The sequence below is a fragment of the Prinia subflava genome, chromosome 14 (assembly GCF_021018805.1).
Source record: "Prinia subflava isolate CZ2003 ecotype Zambia chromosome 14, Cam_Psub_1.2, whole genome shotgun sequence".
Classification (NCBI taxonomy): domain Eukaryota; kingdom Metazoa; phylum Chordata; class Aves; order Passeriformes; family Cisticolidae; genus Prinia; species Prinia subflava.
The window spans coordinates 11,053,676-11,074,687 of record NC_086260.1 but is presented as its reverse complement, the minus strand read 5'-3'; the positions used below and the strand labels follow the sequence as shown (position 1 = coordinate 11,074,687).

At 44.9% G+C, this 21,012-nt stretch overlaps 1 protein-coding gene across 1 annotated transcript; it reads left to right on the top strand.

Moving 5' to 3' along the window:
- Nucleotides 1-5,441: 5,441 nt before the first annotated feature.
- On the top strand, nucleotides 5,442-19,837 carry TPRA1 (transmembrane protein adipocyte associated 1). The gene is made up of 11 exons (XM_063412066.1): nucleotides 5,442-5,465; nucleotides 6,517-6,719; nucleotides 6,884-7,016; nucleotides 9,812-9,898; nucleotides 11,485-11,557; nucleotides 12,525-12,604; nucleotides 13,687-13,797; nucleotides 14,217-14,277; nucleotides 15,339-15,441; nucleotides 16,060-16,140; nucleotides 16,982-19,837. The coding sequence occupies exons 2-11, from the start codon at nucleotides 6,529-6,531 to the stop codon at nucleotides 17,214-17,216; spliced, it is 1,155 nt and encodes a 384-aa protein (XP_063268136.1). The 5' UTR covers nucleotides 5,442-5,465; nucleotides 6,517-6,528; the 3' UTR covers nucleotides 17,217-19,837.
- The last annotated feature ends 1,175 nt before the right edge of the window (nucleotides 19,838-21,012 follow it).

The following is a 21,012-nucleotide window of genomic DNA, read 5'->3' as shown; positions in this document are numbered from 1 at the left end:
TGACACACTATGATGAGCCAGTGTCACCCACAGAGTGCCACTGGACAGCTGGATGGACAGACAGATTTTCTGTTTGTCCTTCTTGGAACACACTATGTCCATGTTTTCACTGCTAACTTTGACTGCCACCTACAAGTGGTCCTATGCTTGAGCTGGGATATTCTGTCTCTGACAAGAGCTGAGCTTGGGCAGGTGAAACCACCCATAAAATCAGGCTGCTGCCATGCATGGAACAGGGCTCCTTCTGCTACACTAGAGACATGGACTGGGTATGTGAGAGGGCTGAGATGCAGATGGGGCCCAGGCTACTCGCTGGGGTGACCTCACCTGAGCACCAAACTGCTGAATATCCAACCATACCACTATGATTTTGCAGATTTGTGGTGTCTTGCAGCACATGAAGAGCCCTAGGGACTGAATTCCTCTATGAAAAAAAGGGCAGAGACAGGCACAGGAGTGCAGTCCAGGTGGTATCCTGTGGTGCAAATTTATGCCCAATACTAGAAATCAGCAGGTTGGTAGAACAGCTCTGAAACAAGACAGTCACATCTGTCCCTGCAGTTGCTCAGCACCTGATCAGCAAAGCAGTTTCAGATGAGAAGTAATATCCTGTTCAGTAGACTGATCTAATAAAAACTGAAAGAGTATTTGAGAGAGATAAAATGTCCCAGAAGAGTGGAATTTGTGATATGAAGGTGTAATGCTGTTCTGGACACCATGTCTGCATCTTCCACGTCTGACACGTGTAAGGCAGGTGAGATTGCCATGGCACAGCAGGCTGCAGCAGGTACAGCAACAAGTACCAGCTTTCCTTGGGGCCCTCAAGGTTGGATCGAGGCTGCTGAACATCACCTCTTGTTCTGCACCAGCCCAGCGACACCAAGTGACACGGCAAGGGCAAAGGGAGTGAGGTCTGGCATCTTTAAGCACTGGCTGGAGGAGATGATGCACAGAGCAGCAGTGCTCAGCTGAAGTGGATGTGTGCAGGTAAGGGCATGGAGCAGTCCTTGGAGGTGGGAAGAGGAGAGTTATGTTTGCGCACACCATGTAGGGGCTGATAGGCAAGGCTGGTTAATTCAAAGGAACCTTAAGTGTGGATGCCCCACCTCCTGTTTCACACAAGCAGTGAGGAAGGCAGGAGCTGAAGTGTCACGGTCTTTGCAGTGGCACCCAGCAGTCTCCTGGCCATGAAACAGCTTTTGGATCTGGTGTCCCAAATACTGGGCTCTAGCCTTAAACTGAATCAAATGGGAAGAGCAGGCGGATTGGAAAGCAAAATCTCTCCTTCTGACACAGTTGTGTGGGAGGTAACACATTCAACTTACTAGTGCCTGAGGCTACAAGTGAAAAGACATGGATTTTACTTGTCTGTCACCAAGGCACTTTTTAGGCAGAAACACTCCACCTCTCTTTAAACAGGAGTGTCCCTTCTGTAACTCAGGTATCATGGTGTCAGCCAAGCCTTTTGAGCTTGGATCCATAAATGGAATGTGTTGAAGTATTGCAACATATCATTAACCTGAACAACAGTGTAAAATGAGACAAGCTAAGGACTGGCTTCTCCAGATGTCATTCCAAAGGCATGACACCAGCATGAAACCTGTTTCAACCCAGTGGAAAATCAGAGGAATAGGGCTGAGGCATGCAAGTCTCCAGGTACAACCCCTTCATGAGGCTTGCTGGGGTGTAGCTGGAAATTTTGACCTGAGAAGAAGATCAAGCAGATTTAAGCTGAGGAAGATCTGTCTACATGTGAGGATCTATCTGGAACTCTCTCTGTATGATCTTTGCTAGAGCAGAGCATGTAAACTTGACCAATGTAGGGATCTTCTAAAGAGGCGTACGCTAAGTACAGCAAACTTCAGCTTAGCAAAAGCCCTGCATTTCTACAGAAGCAAACCCTGCAGCCACAGGTGAACCACAGGTAGCAAACCGTGCCAGAATGTATCCTCCAGTCCTTGCAATGACTCAGATAACAAACATTCGCCTTGAAACTTCCCTGTCAGTCCGCTCTTACTGCTGAGAATAACGTGCTGGTGCTTAGCTGGTTATTTCCTTTAATTTCCTAAATAAATCTTGGCTCATTTGTCACAGTTACTTCCTTGTTTACTATACTAAGCGTCTCTTTTGTCTGTCTGGTATTTGCACCTCCAAATCCTGCTAATTATTGATTAAAAGTGTTTCCCTTTAGCAGCTGTTGTCCAAGCTACGCCGTTTCTTCAGTCAGCTTTAAAGTCTCCTTGAAAGTCAAAGTCACAGGCTGTTAATCATTCTCCCCTGCAGGAACTTATTATCGGATCTCCCTCAATTGTTAACTGCCCTGCCTTGCATCCACAGGCTGTACAGAATTCCTGCAGAGGTGTATCCCCTTTCCACCCCGGAGGTGTGTGACGGTGGGTGCAGGATGGCAGAGCGCTGGTTGTTGGGTGGGAAGTTCGGCTGTGCGGGCTGGCATGGGGCTGTAAAGGCCGGATCTGCCCTGCACGGACAGATCCGAGACTGTCGGACCGGCCCAGCTCCGGAGTCACCTCCCTGTCCGTCCACGCCGCACGGACCACCCACAGGGGAGGGAGACGAGGCGCCTTTAAAGCGCGGCGGACCCGCCCCTTTAGTCCCGCCTTCCGACCCTTTCTATTGGCTCGCTCCGCTACTTGTTTTGGGGCCCTTTGACCGGACCCGCTCTCTGATTGGTCCAGCCCCGGACTCTCGGGGACCGTCTCTCAATAGCGCCCCTGGGGTCGGCCGACAAACCCCAGCTGTGGCGGCTGCGTTTCCGCTTGGCTGCGCGTCTTTGCGCTCGGGCCTCTCTTCAGCGACGCTCTCCGTTGGAGAGGAGCGGCAGGGCCGGGGCTGGGATGGCGGGGCTGGGGCCCCGGGACTGAGCGGCGGCGGCGGGAGCGGGGCCGGGTACGAACGGGGCCCGGGGGTTACGAGCGGAGCGGGGCTGGCGGGAGGGGTGTAATAGGGGAGGGAGGGAAACTGCAGCGCCTCGGAACGGGGCGGCGGGGCCGTGCTGCGCGGGGCCCCCGGGCCTCCGGGGGCCTCCTAGTGCAGCCCGGGAGCCCCATGGCCAGAGCCTCTGGGGCACGTCTGGGCAGCTGAAGGGTGGGGTGCAACTGCAGCGAGTCTCCAGCTGTGCTGCTTTAGCTGTCTGTGAAACAGGCGGTACATCCTCGCCAGCCTAGAACCAAGTGACCACGCACTGCTGCTTTTCTTGCGTGTTGTACAACCGCCTTCCACAGGAATCAAAACCAGAACAGGAAAAAAACCGGGATATGCATTTCTGAAATCCACCTATGGGCCATGGTTCTCTGTCTTTGAGGGTTTGGGCTTATTGTTGATACTTCTGCTTTCGGTGTTTTTCATTCCCCGCCCCCTTTCTTTTTAAGCTTAGTTCAGAACGAGATGTGAGAATGAAACTGGAAGGGAGTACCTCAATCACTGAGGGAAAATCCCTGTCTTAAATTCTAGGAGTGAAATGAAAAATGCAGCTGTTGTGACAAAAAGAGAGTGTTGAAGATACTTATAAAGGAAGAGAACAAAAAAGAAAAAAGAAGCTTTTTTTTTTTTTTGGTCTTGATGGGATTTTTTTGGGGTTTTTTTGGGTATTTGTTTGATTTTTCTACTTTTAGTGTTCTGGGGTATTTTTAAGCATTCGAATTACTGAAGTAACAGTTATATTTGAGCAGGGATCTGGTCAGTGCAGTTTTTAGTGCACAAATAGAGTTTTGGAAGAAGCAGTCTTAATCCTATCATGATCTGTACTTAAAAGACATTCTGATGCTATTTGCAGAAGAACAGAAAAGTTTCATTTTTTTTTGTTACAGGTACAACTTGTGCAGTATGTAATTTACCTTTTTGTAAATGGGCTTTGAAAGAATGGAGAATTGCCAGTATGTGAGCTCTGAATTTCACTGAACTCTGATAGTGTTATGGTGCCATGATTCAAGGACCAATATGCATTGGTGAGATAATATTTCCCTGAAGGTGCCGCAGAGTTTTTCTCAGTGCTCTGTCACTGCAGCCCAGGAGTCATGCCTGTGTTCTTAGTCCACATGCAGCTTGTCCATGGCCTGGACTGAGGAATTGGCCTTGACCAAGTCAGCCTGACTTCATCTGAAGTGTAGAAAAACATGTTGTTTTCTGGGGTACGCAGCTGCCTGCTGGATGAAAAGGGGAGATCACGACAGCAGCACTGGTTTCTTTTCATGCAGCTCTGGGATGATTTTACCCCCCGTGGGCTGGCTGAAGTGGGTAGTCCTATGAAGGCAGGGTGTGGCGAGTGAGCTCTTGGGTATGCTCAGCTGACTGGACTTATTTAGGACTAGACAGGGCAAGGACAGTGTACTGAAAGGAGCACTGTTGCTGGGGCTGACAACCCCTATTTGGATCCTTTCCATCAGTGCCTGGTCCTGTTGCTGTGGGATTTTTGCTGTTGATTTGGACAGGAGTGGGACAGTTCTCCACATACTTGATGTAGGCCTTACCTATTAGAATAGAATGACTGTTGTGCTGTCTGTCTGATGGCCTTGGGTGCCCTCTCTTATCATGTTGGATGTTCTATTGCTCTGCTTTGTGTACACTTTATCTGAGGAGGAAGAATACAAGTACCAGCGAGCAACCACGCTGAGAGGTGAGCTTGATTCTGCTTTGCCCTTTGAAACCTTGTGACTGGAGTTCTGTTACATGTGGCCAGCTCCTCTCCTTATCAGCAACTGCTGTTGTGTGATAGTGGTGGCTTCTAGCAAAAAATAATGGAGCCTGTTTGCTCTTTTCATGAGAAATTGTTTTTCTATTGTAAATCTCTCACAGCTTTATACTTGAGCTGTTTGCAATTTGACAGGCAGATGGGATTATTTGTCCCAGAAGAGCTACTAGGAAGTTGTGATGGTTCACAGTTGATAATGTTATTCTGCCTGTGGTCTGTGAGGTTCTTCTCTACTTTTTCCCAGCTTCTAAAAAAATCATGTAGAAATTTTTCTGTGTTGGCAAATGTGACTGTTCTTGGCCTCACCTCTATTGAGATGTAGTGATGTTACGGAGGAGGAGAACGGAGCAAAATTGTTAAGAGAAAATCCTTCTCTTAACAATTCAGAGAAGTGAGTAGCTGGAGGGAAGAGAAGGCACTTCCAGAGAGAAATTTGGACTGTGAAGGTTGTTTGCTGGAACCTCTGCTTAGAGGTAGAATTTTTTTTGGCCCAGGCTTTTCCATCTTGGCTCAAAGCTGCTCCTTCCAAGTCTGTGTGATTATTTACTGTGATGCCTCTCATGCAGCACAGCATATGGCAGTCACGAAAGGAAATCCCAGCTCAGGGAGTATCTGTCAGCAAGGATGAATCAAAGGGAGGGTTTGTTGGTTGAGGGTGAAATGATTCCCTTGCCCCTTAGAGAACCTGGGAAGAGTCTCAGCCTCTGAAGAGAAAGAAGAGCCTGTGACTGACAGTCTCAAGCAATTTGTGAAGAAGGTACTACTGAAATCTAAAATCTCAGCAGATGACATCGGGCTGTGCTGATGCTTTCCAGCTTGTGACTCACCCAGAACCTCGAAGGGAGAATACCTTCTGAGCCCTGTCATGGGGGCTGTCAGTTTTCACCACACTTTTTCACCTCAAATCAGGGCTGGAGTCAAACAGGAAGAATTTTTTTGAGATAAATCCTGGATTAGCTATAACACACATACTGCTCAAGTGCTGTCCCTGGCAATGTGCATCTTTAAGATGTTGGCTGACAGAGATTTATTATTTTTGCATCTGTGCGTTGTCTGTGATCTCTCTTTTGGGGACTGTCAGGAGAGGTGATTGGACCCTGTGTTTGTATTCAGCTTGTAGCTACTTAAGTACCTTAACAGTCAGGGTTCTACTTTATGGTGGGAAGAGATTTGCTAAAAATAGAATTGTTCTCGTGTCTTGCAGATTGCTAGAAAAAGAATGCTGAATTTTGGTTTTTGCCAGTGTTGGGTTTGACAGGTAAAGACTGTACAGCCCATTTAGGTGGGTGTGTGTGAGGCTGTCCCTGCTCTCAGACTTCAGAGTTGGCAACAGCAATGGGGTTTTGGGAGAGACCTTCAACTTTTCTTTGCAGTAGTTGAAATCAAATTATTGACTATCATTTCTTGATCTTGGGACCAAGAACGAGGGTCCTGGTAAGGCAGGGTTTTTGTCTCTATCTGATGATGCCATGTATTGCTGTTGAGTCTTAATTTCTTCTAGGAACCTACCAAAGCTCAAAGAATCACAAAATGTAATCCCAAATAGCACCATTTGAAGGTGCTTGTTACTCTGATATAAAAGCGTGATTTTGTGCTAACCACCCTAATGGCTGTGTCCAGACTTAGGGCAGGTGGCATTTCATTGTGTAATACAGTCTTTGACATGATGATAATTTGCTATACCAAGCAGGAAGCAGTTGTGCAGGGGCTTAATGTCAAGGATGTGTTTTTTTAGCTGTGACTCACAACTGATTTAATACTGCTTTTTTCTCTGCTGTGGTTGTCTTGCTCTGTTTGACCTGGACCAGAAGGAAGACAGGATGTTCCAGTCCATGATGTCTGTGATGACATTCTCCATGTCTGACAATGTCACACATCCCACTGCATTGGTGACAGCGCTAGATAACGTGACAACTCTCTCCCCGATGACAACGCACGTGATCAATGACACGAACATCACAGTGCCGCACAAGTGCCTGTTGTTGCTCTATGAAGACATTGGAAAGTCCAGGTGAGTTGGAGGAAATGGGACCACAGTCTGACCGTGGACCAAGGGAGAGAGCTTTGTGTATTTTTCAGTTTGATTGAAAAGCAACCAGGGCTGGTGTCTTCCCTTCTAAAGGCTGAAGATCAGGCAAGAGCAGGGATAAAACCTGTTGTATTTACTTTCTGCAGAGTCCGCTACTGGGATCTTCTGCTCCTGGTTCCCAATGTGCTTTTCTTTATGTTTCTTCTTTGGAAGCTGCCCTCTGCCAGAGCCAAAATCCGGGTCACTTCCAGCCCGATCTTCACTACATTCTACATACTAGTGAGTACCACTCTGTGCCTTTGAACTGATGAGTGTTATTTTTATTACCACTTATGAACAATACCACTGAACTAGTGGAGAGAACTTAGGCCAGCTCTTGCAGTGATAAAATTTGTGTTCCGTTGAAGGTGTACTGCCAGAAGTAGACTTTTTTTCACTGTTTGAATTCAGGTTTTAATAGGTTCTGGGGCCAGGTCTGCTGGATTTTGTTCTCCTGTGGTGATTTCATTTTTTGTTTTCCTTTTTTCTTCTTTTGCTGCTTTGATGTCTTGGAATCTAGTGTCTTATCCTTTCTTTGCTCTTTGCAGTGAGTAGTGTGGGGCACAAACCCAGCTTTTCACTGAGGTAGTGAAAGAAGAATAATTTGTGTGAAGCTGTTGAAGAGCTTGGTCATCTGCTGGAGAAAATGGTGATGTGACAGGGTTCTGGTTAGAATTCTGGTTCTGGAAATGTAGAAACCCAACCTTGTTAGTTTCTTTCACATCATGTCAAAGAGGCCCTGACTTGATGATGTTCTTGATAGTTCTTAAGGTGGAAACAGAATATGCAGTCCAGTTACAGTTCACAAACATCTAAGATCTTGCTGTTCTCTACCTGAATTTGTTTAAAAATATAATTCAGAAGCTTTTTGGCATCCTGGTTTGCCTCAGTATGTAACATAATAACACTGCTCTTCTTCAGTGAGATTAGTACAGGTTGTGGAAGTGATTATGTGTTTGAAGTAGATTGGATGGATGCCTCTTTCTCTGGTCTGTGTACAGGTACTGGCATGGCAAAACCCAAGAAGCTCAAAACCAAATCTGACCTAGTAGCCTCACTTGAATCTTTGTTGGGAAGTCTTGTTAGCTCTTTCAGGCCAAGAGTTGGGGTTCTGGGCTTCTGCACAGTATTGGATAACCAGGTATACACACAAGTATTTCAACCTTTTAAAAATATTACCATGACTTTGGGTTTAAATCTTCCTATGTGTTTCCAGTAATGTGCATGGTCAGTAGAGGTTTGTGCCAAAGGTTTTGAAAAACAAAACTCTTGATAAACCAAAAAGAGGAAAGTGACCTGACTTTATGCAGTGGATGGCAGCTGAGCCCCACACACCTACTCTCTCACTCCCCCTCACTAGAAGAGGGGAGAGAATCAGAAGAATAAAGTGAGAAAACTTGTGGGTTAAGATAAAGACAGTTTAATAAGTCAAAGCAAAAGCTGTGCACACGAGAAAGCAAAGCAAGGCATTCATTTACCATTTTCCATAGGCAGGTGTTCAGCTGTTTCCAGGAAAGCAGGGCTCCATAACATGTAATGGTTACTGGAGAAGACAAACATCATTACTCTGAAAGTCTTTTCCTTCCTCCTTCTTCCTGGCTTTATGTGCTGAGCGTGATGCTGTGTGGGATGTTCATTGGGCCAACTGGGGTCAACTGTCCCAAGGCATAAAGGGAAAAGATGCCTTACATTCTGTGTAAGTGCAGTGCAGCTGTAATGAAAACATTTGTGTTATCAGTACTTTTCAGCACAAAAAATCCCAAACAAAGTCCCATACCAGCTACTGTGAAGGAAATTTCCTCTATCCCAGCCAAATCCATCACACAGTCTCAGAGGGAAACGGTTTAACTCAGTTTCATACTCATTTCTTGAGTATGTTATTGGGAAATGAGGATGGGAGTGTGTTCTGTGAGGACTTCCTTTAAATTGGCTGTTTTTCATGTCCTAAAGGAATGCTTTCCTGTGGAGTTGGTGATTAATGTGGAGTTAAAAGATAGAGAAGAGTCTCTACCTGCTTAGAGAGGAAGCAAAAAGATGTATGTTCCTCTCCAGTGAGTTGTTGCAGCTCTAGAACACCAATATATTCAGGGACCCTTCTTTTTTGTCAGTGTTTTGTCATGGAGTTTTCCACCCCAGTTGTAGTCTTCTATCATGCCATTGCTGTCCCTTCTTTCTCTACGAAAGAAATACCTGTCTGTGGGTCACTTACTGGTCATTTCCATTCTTCAACCACCTTACAATCAGCTTGGACTCCTGGTAGACCTCTGATAGGTTTAGCTGTCTTCTATCTTCATCATTAGGATCAACCTGACATTTAGAGTGTTTTATCTGGAAAAATCCACTTTCTTAGAGTGTAACTGTGCACAGTGGAGTGTAGATACATCCAGCTGAGCTCTTAATTGCATTGTATGGCTGTGACAGCACAGGGTATTGGTGAGCTGTCATGCTTCAATGGTATATGAAGTGAGCTGGGGATCTGGATTTTGCACTGTGCAGCAGAGTAAGATGTTTCAAAGCTGGTGGCTGCTGGTGACTTTTCCTCTGCATTGCTGAGCATTTGCTGTATGGAGTGAGAGAACTGCAGGTTTAGTTTTGTCACAGTGGTATAGTGTTTTAGTTGGTATTGAGTGGTTTCTGTTATCTGATGAGATTGATTTAGTCAAACATACCAACCATTTGGTTTTGTAATTCAAAGGGATATGTTTTCTGTCTGCTTCTTTACCTCCTTCCCTGCCTCAGTGGAATGAAGGGTAGGAAGTCAGTAAAGACACTGTTGTAAAGATTTGGTGAAGAACTCTACAGAGCTTAATCTGACAGCTGAGGCAATTGTTTCTTCCTAAATTCTAAGGCACTGCTCCCATCTAACGAGTCTGAGGAATCTTTTTCAAGAAATTAACTCTAGTCTCCCACAGCAAATTCTTAGTACACATTGTCAGGCTTGAAAGCTGACCTGAAAATGGTATTCCAAAAGGGTTTCTGATCACTACTGCGTGTGTGCCTTTTGACATGAGCTCACTTTTGCTCTTTTTTTGCAGGTATTTGTGGTGGCTTTAGTTGGCATTGCTCGAGCTGTTGTCTCCATGACTGTGAGCGCCTCTGATGCTGCCATGGTTGCTGACAAGGTAGGTGCAGCGCTGACGGTAGAGGCTGTGCTTTGTGTACTTCTGATCACAGCAATCTACTCTGGCTTCCCTCTTACATGTGTACAAGAAGAATGTGCTTTTTTTGCAGTACTCTTAGCTATGTTTACTACAGAATCCTGTTTTGATAGCTGGATCTAAATCATCACAACATCCAGGATGGTAAAACAATGGATTTCCTGAAATAGACACACAAATAGTGACAGCAAAAGTTTCCTGTTACAGGGATGAAATGATTCTTTTCTGCAAGAGGTAAACATTCAGATACCTTTAGTGGATAGGCAGGATGTGGCCTTTGTTACTCTTGCAGGATTCCAGTGGCTCTTTGAAAACGTTGAAGTTTTTGTGTTGAATGCAAATAAAACCAGCTTCTCTTTTGAGACTGACACCTGAATGTCCTTGCAACCACTGTGAGCACAGGGTGAACCTTTAGCAAACAGGAAATGTGTTTGTACGTGCTGTTCCTTTGTAGTAATTTGACTTGTAGCAAAATATTACTTAAAACAAAAAGCTCTGCAGTTCTTGAGCTCTTAGAGAAAGAGGAGCCACCTACAGAGTACAGGTCTTTGGGCTTTATTCTTTTGATCAGTGTGGTTTCCTTGCCTTTCCCTTTGTTGTTACTGTCAGAGCGTTGTGATGAGCTGCTTTTGCGAGTGGCTGGGTGTTTGTAGCATTTTTCATTCACCTCTGTCCAGCAGATATATGTCCAGGACTTGAACAATGAAAAAGAGGTGGAAAGGTGTTTTTTTCAGGTCTGTGTTGCTGCTAAGTGCAGCAACTGGGAAATCATGCAGCAAGACACATACTCTGACAGTTTTTTTCCTGTAAACATGTCCTATCCTGTCTATTATGTTTCTTTTGTGTTCTCATATATATATTCACACACACAGTGTATTTGCTGGGATTAGAAGTGTCTTATCCAATGCCTCTTAAAAATATTACATATCTTTAAGAGAGAGTACCATTCAGTGTTCAGAGGTAAAGGGTTAATAAGCTAGAATCTGGGTGCTTGTTCTAGGTTTGGCACAGATGTATTGCATGACTCCCTGAAAAATTGCCTCACCAGCTTTTTATTGTTTCACCAAATAAAAAATGAGATTGCAAGTGACAAGCTGGAACAGGGGGTGTTTTTACTTGAATATGCTTTAGATTTAAGGACCAGTAGCTTTGGAAGAGGGCAGAATACAGAGTTTGTTCAGGTATATCTACTGCTTTAAGAACTGGCCTTGTTTAATATTTTACTTTTGAGGATATGGCCTTGTGCGTTTTGGGAGCACAGCAGCAGGAACACAGATGAAACAGCTGACAGATCCTCAACTGGGACAAACCATGGCCACTTCCTCTCTGTAGAGCTGCTATTTGCTTGTTCCCAGACAACTGTTCTGTTCCACAGGCACGAACAGGGCTTGGAACAAGCATGTGATGAGTATCTCTACAAAGCATGAGAAGGGCTTGTGGAAGTGACCAGCCATTCAGAGGCTGCCATCTCCTGGAGTTTTGCTTTATTAACTTCAAACTGGTTCCTGGCTCCTTCTAATCATGTTTGTCTGGTCTCTGTTATCCCTCAGATCCTGTGGGAGATCACAAGATTTTTCCTTCTGGCGATTGAACTGAGTGTGGTGATTCTAGGCCTTGCCTTTGGTATGTGTCAGGAGGTTTTTGAGTGCTTTGAATGTTTCCTGTTGCCTTTCGTTCCACAGAGGTTGCATTTGTGAGTTTAGAGTGATGCTGATTCTAAAAAGTGAAGAGGCTATGGAATAAATACAAAGGACAAATTATGGAGATTTAGTTAGAAGTGGCTGAAGGCCTGATTATACTTAGAGATCCATGGTTTGTGTGATTTGAGGGTTTATTTGTGCTTGGTTTGTTCTGCAATTGTAGGGTAGAGCATACAGTTTAGGTAAGATTTTTATGCCAAGATCAACTATCTGATCTTTGCTTGAACCCCATTTTATTTAAGATGGTCCCTTTTGGGGCCATTCTATCCCCTTAATCCCATCCTTAATTGGTTTGATCCACCCTGGCTCACCAAATGATTTATCTGTACCTGCAATTGTAATTCTACTTTTATCAGTTATACAAGCGAAAATGCCTCTCCCTGTGGGTCAGAGGTAGAGGAGAGGGTGGATGTCACTGTCGCATGTGTCAGTGCGACATGTGAGCAGTATATTTTTCATCTTTTGAGGTCTCACAGAATAACTTAGATTGCAAGGAGCTTCTGAAAATTGCCTACTTCAATATATTTCAGTACAGATTTCTCTACCTCAGCCTCCCATCAACTCTTCTCCCTGAGAAGCAGCTTTTATAACATCTTAGTGTACTTGATGCTGGAGTCATTCCTTTCTTTTTCTGTCCTGTAACCCCAGCAGAAGGACTTAGTTATTTTCCCTTAGTGTGGACAGGAGGAAAGCAAGTTAAAATCTGTTATTTTGTAAGTAAGGTTTTTGCCTGTGAAAGACTCAACTCTCCAGATGGGGTTTAGAGAGCTTTAACCTTCCCTTGAAGGCCTCTGTAAATACAAGTGTTTTCCTTTATTAGTTCTGAAAAGAACTGATTTTAGCCAGTGCTGGGATTATATCCTGAGTCATTCCATATCCCATAATTACAGGTCACCTGGAGAGCAAGTCAAGCGTGAAACGTGTGCTGGCAATCACTACTGTGCTGTCTCTGGCATATTCTGTCACCCAGGTGAGTACATTGAAGCAGAATTTGCAAAGAAGGAACTTTGCTAGAAGTTAAGCAATTAAATGTGACAATCCTATCTGAAAGTGGCAGCTTTGCTCTTTGGATGAGGTTTTGGAGGATGACTGAACGCTTGTGGCAGTGTATAAGCAGATAGTATCTACTTGTCTTCTTCACTGCATAAATAGCTCAGATAAGGTGAAGAAATAAGATGAGGTTTGGATGGATTGCCTTGTCTAGTGAATCTTGGAACAATAGTGAGGTTTTCCACACCTGAGCCACAAGTACTGGATCTGGCCTCAAGGGCCATGAAAACCATGTGCTTGCCAAAGTAAGGTCACTGCAGTGCCCTTGTCTGCTGTGTCTTTCAGAGCTGAGAGCTCTTGCTTCTCTTCAGACTAGCAGCTGGCTTGCTGGCTCAGTTTATTAGGCATGTCTTCATGTCTCTGCACAATGCAATCTATGTCTGGGTTTATTCTCCTCCTCAGCATGTCAGTGGTCAGCCCATGTCTCTATACTCAGGGCAGTGCCAGAATAACACATAGAGCTTTGTTCTTGGACCAGGCTCTTGGCTACAGAGGCAGTAAGCTGATAATTGCCCCATGATAAAGCTGGAGGAGCCTCATAAAATATCAAGTGTTGGAGCTATATTTGGGTTCAGTAGTGCTTACAAGCACTTTTCTCTCCACTGTCTGTAGGGGTAGCTCCTAAACAAGACAGTGTCCTTTCCCAAACTGACTATATTCTGGATGTTTCAGCAGAAATGTCTACTGTAAAGATGGAAAAGAAGCTCTTGGTCTATTTTAGACAGATAAGTGCTTGCATCCTGTGTCCACCTCAGTCTCTCTTCTGTAATGCCACTGATGCCAGTTTCCTTTATTTGCAGATTCCTACCACTCTTTTTTCTCCTCACTTTTTGTCTTCAGTTTCTTCCTCTTCTGTGGGAGTGTAACTTGTTCTAAGCAGGACAGGGGGCGCAGGCCAGCTGCTTTCTGAACTTCTTTAAGCATAGTGTCCCTTGTCCAAATATGCATTTTAGTGAGGATACTGCTTGTAACAGAATCAAGCTGGTGCCGCTTCTCTTCTAGGGCACCCTGGAAATCCTGTACCCTGATGCCCACCTCTCAGCAGAAGACTTCAATATCTATGGCCATGGAGGGAGACACTTTTGGCTTGCCAGCTCCTGTTTCTTCTTCCTGGTAAGTACTGGGAATGTATTAAGCACTCTGGTAGCCTCTTTGTATTTTGTCAATGGAGCAAGGAGGATGATTTGAGTACAATAATGCCCTAATCCCCCTCCTGCCTCCTACAGTGCAGCATTGATGCTTCTCGTGTGGTGGGGAAGCTGAAGCAATAAAGATGCAGTGGGAGTGGTGTAAGCTGGGGCAGCTGTATTACAGCTGAGCTCAGATGTTCTTCCCTCCTGTGTTTCTCAGCTGTTTTATGGTGATGGAGGTGAGCTGTGGGGCTTTCACATCTGTACTGTGTTTGATGTTAAGGGTTTGTGCCTTTGCCCTGAGACATGTAGGAAGTGCATAATACCTCACACCATCCCTGCAAAGATTGTTGAGTTCAGTTGCCAGGTAGCCATGGAACTGTTAGTTCTTTGTCTCAACAGGTCTATTCCTTGGTGGTGATTCTTCCAAAAACTCCTCTGAAAGACCGGATTTCTTTGCCCTGTAGGTAACTGTAGTGTTTTCCATATATAGTATAGATGGTTACAGCATCAGGATAAAGCATTGGTATGTGTTTGTGCTGCACATGCATTCAGTCTCAGAGTTTAGTTAGCATGGCCAAGGACTGATAACTTATCCCTAGAAAAATTAATATGTTTTGTGTTTTGGAGAGCAGAGTAAGAGCACTGCTACTTTAGTAGCTAAACAATTACATTAAGAAAACAAGACCTACTGCTCAGTTAATGATACATGTGTAATGTAAATATATAATCTTCTGAGAGCCTTAAGGAATGGCTTCTTAATAACAGTTTCCTTTGAAATGCACACACGATGTTGAAGTGTGCATGCTAGTCATCCCCTGGGAAGGGAAGGCTAAGTGGGAGCTGCACGACAGTTTTTATCTGGGCTTTTATCAAGATGCTTCTGTTTGTTTGGTTGTGGTTTTTGTTTTTGTTGTGGTTTTTCCTTTTTTTTTTTTTTTTTTTTTTTTGTTGGTTGTTGTTGCAAAAATATCTGAAGCTCTTGAATAGAGGGAAGCTGTTATTAAGGTGTTTGTACTGAGCTCTTCTCTCTCTAGTGTTGACATCCCTGTGTGGGTATCCTGAGGGAGGGTATATGTATGTCACAGGCATAGGTCCTGGGCCTGATCTGCCTGGTGTCCAGCATACTCTGCTGCTCCTATTGGGGTCTCCTGAGCAGTTTTATTAGTGCTGTTGGAAGAGCACAGCTTCTGGTCCAGCTGGGTTGTCTTTGTTTTTCTTGCATTCAGTTATGTGACTGACACTGATTCCAGATGCTTGCCAATTAAATCTTTGCATGTGTTACTGTAACCCTGCTTTCAAAACCCATCTCGTGTGTGCATATGCACATGTAGGAGGGGTATGGTTTAGTCCATTACACCACCATTAATCCTGCCAGCATGGAACAGGAAAATGCAGTCTTAATTCTTCAGCAGTTCTTAGAGACGAGGTAGTGAGAAGCCTCTGTTGAATTTGGCATTTCCATCAAACAGATTTCTATGTGTTTGAGGTTGAGCTTCACATGTGTCTGTGTCTTTCCCACAGCCAGGAAGAGTTTTTATATTTATGCTGGCATTCTGGCACTACTGAACCTGGTGCAGGGCTTGGGCAGTGCCCTTCTCTGTGTGGATATCATAGAAGGACTGTGGTATGTACTCTGAGGGAGGAGGTCTGCAGTCCTGGATCTTGTGTTGTATTTGAGTGTCCTTCAACACTGCCTCTCCCAAGAAAACAAACCTATGCTGTGTTCCTAAGAAGGAATAAACCTGTTGGTTCTGTTTAGTGCCAAAAGACCTCTCAATTATCAGGAAGCTCCCCAGTGGAGAGGTTGTGGTACTGCATGTGCTGCAGTTGTCTTGAGGGGGTGAGTGAGAGCAGTAGTGTGAATCCACTGATGTCTGGCCATTACTAGATAATAAGAGAGGGAACAGTCTGTTTGCTGGAAATACGGAGATTCCCTTTTACCTGGAGTCTCATTCTGCAGGGATATGTCACATCTGTGAGTCAAAATTGGGAGCACTGAGACTCTGCTCTTGGTCAGACCTTGGGTTTTGGCATGGTTCCCCCCGATGTCTAGAAGTAGTGGCACATGTTGATGGCAATTACTGTTACTTTGCATCAGTTTAAATTTGTTTAGCATGATTTTTCTTTATCTCTGGAGACTTTAAGAGAGAAATTAGATCATTTGGGAGGATGTGAGTGGTGTTATCCAGCTGTATTGTGCTTGAGTGCTAAATCCTTTCATGTTCCCTTTTGCTGTTGACAGCTGTGTTGATGCTACCACGTTCCTTTACTTCAGCTTCTTTGCACCTCTCATCTATGTGGCATTCCTGAAAGGTTTCTTTGGGTGAGTAGCCAGGAACAGGAGTTTAGACGGGTATATATTGTCATTTAGGTGTTTTGCACTCAGATTCTCTCAATCTGTACAATAAAGACAGCAACTAGAACAGCAGTTCTAGTGTCTTAATTTCTTAAACGGTCTTGTGGGTGGGTTTTGGGTAAATTTGTGGAAAGGATGTGGGGGTTTAGTAACTCTTTGGCCGAGGATTCTACCATGGGCCCAAAAATGACCAGTGAGAAGCCCTGGGAAGGTCGATTCTCAGGCCGGGGTCGCCGCCCTGTGGCCACTTACAGGAAATGCACCTTGGTGGGGAAACGAGTGGTTTAGTGTAGGCTTTAGTATTTGTTGGTCATTAGCAAGAAACAACAGGCTTTAAAATAGCTAAGAAGATAAAGTGCTTTTAAAATAGAAAAATTTACCTCTGCTCTAGAGTTAAAAATGAAAACTGCTGATCCACAAGTGTTTCTTGATGTATACAGGTAGAACTTGAAGTGTACTCCTGTTCTGACTCATTTTGGTGTCAGTAGCCAGGTTGCTGTGGAGTTCAGTAGTGTTTGGGTGCTGTTGCCCTCTGTAATTCAAAGCTCCTGAAGAGGAGAACTCTTTTCCCACAGTGGAGTCAGGATTCTGCCATTTGTATTTCTCTTAAGTGACTTCATCCAAAGCTTCATTTAGTATTACTTTATGGCAATTACTCTGCCACAAATTTCTAGATCAAAAGCTCTTTTAAAGAGCTCATTCAAGGTCTGAATGCACGATTTCTTAATGCTGGTGAGCTTCAGTTAAGGTTAGGTGGCTGTGATACCACATTGGTTGAACATGCATTTTAAATCTTTCATCACTCCAGGTCTGAACCGAAGATCCTTTTCTCCTACAAATGTCAGGTGGATGAACCTGAGGATGTGGATGTGCACCTACCCCATCCTTATGCTGTTGCCAAGAAGGAAGGAATGGATTCTGGGTTCTACTCAAGCACTCAGATTGACACCACAGCCTACCTGGATGACGTGGCCTCTATGCCATACCACGTGGGCAGCATCAACAGCATTGACAGTGACCGCTGGAAATCAATCAACGCCTGAGGCAGGGCACCTGAATCACATGATGCCTCATTCTTTTCAAACTCCCTGATACTACAGCTGTTAGAATGTCCACTGGAAATCTGTGCTTGGCTACCTGCCATGGTTTTCCTCTTGTCCTTAGGACTGGAACTAAGTTGGCAGCCCAAACCCTTTTGGAGAGAACACTTTCTGTTTCTACCTGAGAACAATGTAGAGCAGTTCTGTTCATAAACCTTTAAACACTGAACTTTCCTGATCCACCACGTTCCAGAGGTGAATAAGACCCCGAAGATACCCCTGGCTGGCACCTCTTCCTTTTCAGTGACTGAAAGCACTTGTCTTCCACTTAGAAGAATGGTGTTTAGGGATGAGGGTGCTGATTTGACTGATATATTGTGTACATATATAGAAGGATTTTGGTGGTTGAAGCCAAGGATGGTCTTCCTGGGCTGCCTGCATTTTGCCATAATGTAATAGCACAGGTGGTGATAGTGTCTGATGAGGGAAGCTGGTCACGTGGACTCAGCCCTGGTTTCAGCTAACACTGATGAAAATTGTGAATTAGAATTGCTAGTGGTTAAAAGGAGTGTTCTCAGTGTATGGGGGAAAAAGAGGTATGAAGAGGAATGAACTGTTCTCTGTGCTCAGGGAACATTTGGGAAGGCTGGTAGCTCACAACATGGATGAAGTGACTGAACAGTAGGGAGACAGAAGGACAGATAGTTCTGCTGTCTAGCTGAGCTGAAAGAGCTGTGAACCAGTCTGTGGAGGCTGTAGTGTTGTGCATTTAAGCTCACAGGAAAATCTAAGTAACAACATGGAATCAGGGCTGAGTTTCAAGAGTGAAACCTGTGAGGTAGGTGCGTTTTCCAGCTATACCCTGCTTCATGGCTTTGGCAGGGGCTTGGAGAGTGCTGTGAAGTAAGAAGGTGACTCTGCAGATGAAGGCTCCACAGACATTCAGGTGCTTGAGGCAGAGCAGAAGCCTATGATGAGCTGTTAGAGTTTAGTGACTAAAACACCTTAGGTGTGCTAGAATCAAGCTGGCTGGTGTGCTGCAGTGGGAGAAGAGTGGGAGGTGGATGTGTATATCTGGCTGTGTCCTTCCTTTACATTGCAGTTCAGATCCCCAGACTGCTACTGGTCTGAGTAAGTTTTATGGCTCTATGTGTTGAAAATACTTATGTGTATGTGGGAAAAAGTCCTTTTAAAGACATTCTGGAACTTCTTATTAACCTCTTCCATGCTGGGAAGAGTGACTACTGTTGTCTGAGCTGTCTGGTGTGCAGTTTCAACATATGCTGTTCCAATCCAGCGACTGTTCTTATGAAGTCTGCATCAGTCTGGTTTCTGGGATATCCTGTGCTTTCCAAGGATGAAGATGTGTATTCATCTACATTTGGGGGTGCTTTCCCACCTGAGTCCTCCAGGTAGGCAGAGAGCTGCTATAAGCAACTTTCCACTTGAGATGGTAGAACGAGGGAATTCGCAATGTTTGCGGACTGTGTGAATCTCTTACCCCATCTTACTGCTGTTCTGAGAATACTGAGGTAAGAATTAGCAAGATGCAGTGTGGAGGTGTTGGTTTGGATCATTAGCAAGTAGAGAATGGTGTGTGCTACCAGGTATTCCCACCACAGGGAAAGAAAACATGGGTAAGAACATGAAGTTCATATTGGTTGCCAAAACTGTGCAGGCCTTTGCTTATCTTTTTCTGTTAATGAGCAATGCAGCTTCTCTGTGTGCCTGAGGACTTTGCCCTGCAGGCTTCTAAGTAGCACTGGCACCTTGAAAACAAACAATGCCCCTACCCCCCACCCCCCATTTTTAATTTTGATTTTATTTACTTTTGGGGGAAATGGCTTCCATCTGTCTATGTGCTAGAGCTGAGTAGTTTCTTGTAGGTCACAGCCTTTCACATTTCCATTTCATGCAATGACTGCAAGGGGTGGACAAGGAGCTGGCCAAGTCAGCCCTTGCCATGTTAGTGAGGTGTTCCATGCTCCTCTGTCACTGCTGTCAGTTGGCCCAAGCCACACTGGACTGTTTGCCGTAAAAAGGATGGATGATATGATGCCTGAGCTGCTGTGCTGCTGCTCCTAATGCTGCTTACAACACTGATCCCAAGCTGCTGTTGGTTAGAAAGGGTGGGGGAACCTGCAGAGCTTCCCTGGGCCTTGGACAGAGTCAAGAGAGGTGAAGATTTCAAAGCAGTTGAGAACTAAAGAGCAATTGCTTTTCCATCCCAAGGAGTATTTGTTTACTTTCAACACCCTGACTGAAAGGAGTTACCTGCCCTCCGTGGTGATGTGAAGAGCCTGTTAAAAATTTGCCTTTTTTATCATCTGAATTCAGTGCTGAAGGATGACCTGTGCAGGTTGTCAAAGCATCCATCCTGTCCTTTGCTGGCGGGACTGCAGTATTTCTGGAATGTCGCATGTTCTGCTGCTGAAGAGCTTCTGCACTAGGTCATGGATAACCTTCCTCCTGTTGTGTATTTCTATATATATAGTGCTTTGGGCCATCTTTAAAGTGGTTCTTGAGCCAAGTGTGTAATGTGTGAAGGGTGGTGAAAGGAGAGAAAATATAGAATAAATGTATATTTTTGTTTGTAAAATAAATCAAATTAAGTTTGGCATAAATGGTCATGCTGTATTTCTCAAATGAGATATATTTGGGGATGAAAAATAACTTGGGGGATTTAAAAAAAAAAATTGAAGGAAGGCATGGGCACAGGTGTGATGGGGTTTTGTTTGCCTTTGCCTGCTCTCCTTCCTGGATTTTTGCAGGTGATGTCTGCCACATGGCTGGGAGTGTACACCTGGAAAAGGCCTAGGGAAGGATGACAGGAATAATCAGTTATGGAAGGACTTCTGGAAGAGTAATTACATGATTGAGAACTCACCAGCCTGGAAGAGCAATGGTGCAGGCCTGCAAAACCAGGCAGGTTTATAGAGGACAGAAGAGGTGAATAAGGAATATCTCTTCATAGACTCTTTCAGTACAAAAATTGGGTGGTGTCAAATGAGGTGAGCAGGTGCCAGATAAGAAATGAGCAGGAGGCAGGTGAGTGTGTTCTGGGAGGGAGTTTCAGCCACCCCTGTGCTCTTGCCTGGTTGGGTGCAGTGTTTCTGAGTGAGACAGCTTATGGTGCAGGATGCAGTGCCCTTGTCTTGAGAGCTCAAGCAGTGGAGCAACTCTCCAGCACACAAGGTACTGCACAATTAACAAAAATATTCCCTGCTTCCAGGAGTGTGCTCTAGGAGAGGCTTGGATATCCAGGAAAGGTTTGAGGGGTGCAGAGTCCCAGATACTCCCTTAATGCTGGCACACGTTGCACTCCGAGGCAAAGCTCTGGTTGCTACAATAGCTGCAGTGAGGAATAAGCAGCATTAAACAGCTAAAACTGCTCCCATGCATTGCTGAGGAGTAGCGTGCTGAGTAGATAAGTAGCACATTGACACCAATTGGCCCTATATTTCTGGGAACGCAGAAAGCTTGTTTAGAAAGATTCTTCAAAGCTGTTATTTCTTGGTCCATTGGCCTCTGTGTTGCATTCTCATTCCTTTGGTTTAGGCTGTGGGTCAGCCATGCCTGGCAACGGGGACTATATCGGCCGTGGCCTGACCCATGCAGGACCCGCCCGTGTGCGTCAGGGCAGGTGACGGCACTGTCTGGCTGGAGCAGAGTGGCTCGAAGGAGCAGAGATGAATTCTGCCCCAGCGCAGCTGCTTTGTCTGACGAGAGGCCATCCCTCAGCTTGGGAAAACCCCGTGAGTTGCACGTCTAGCAGTGGAAGTTGTACCGGCAACTTTGA

Coding starts and splice junctions, on each gene's coding strand:
- TPRA1 (XM_063412066.1), top strand. CDS start 6,529: ATGTTCCAGTCCATGATGTCTGTGATGACATTCTCCATGTCTGACAAT. Junction 13,798..14,216: donor GCTCCTGTTTCTTCTTCCTG/GTAAGTACTGGG, acceptor TTGTCTCAACAG/GTCTATTCCTTGGTGGTGAT. Junction 14,278..15,338: donor AGACCGGATTTCTTTGCCCT/GTAGGTAACTGT, acceptor TCTTTCCCACAG/CCAGGAAGAGTTTTTATATT.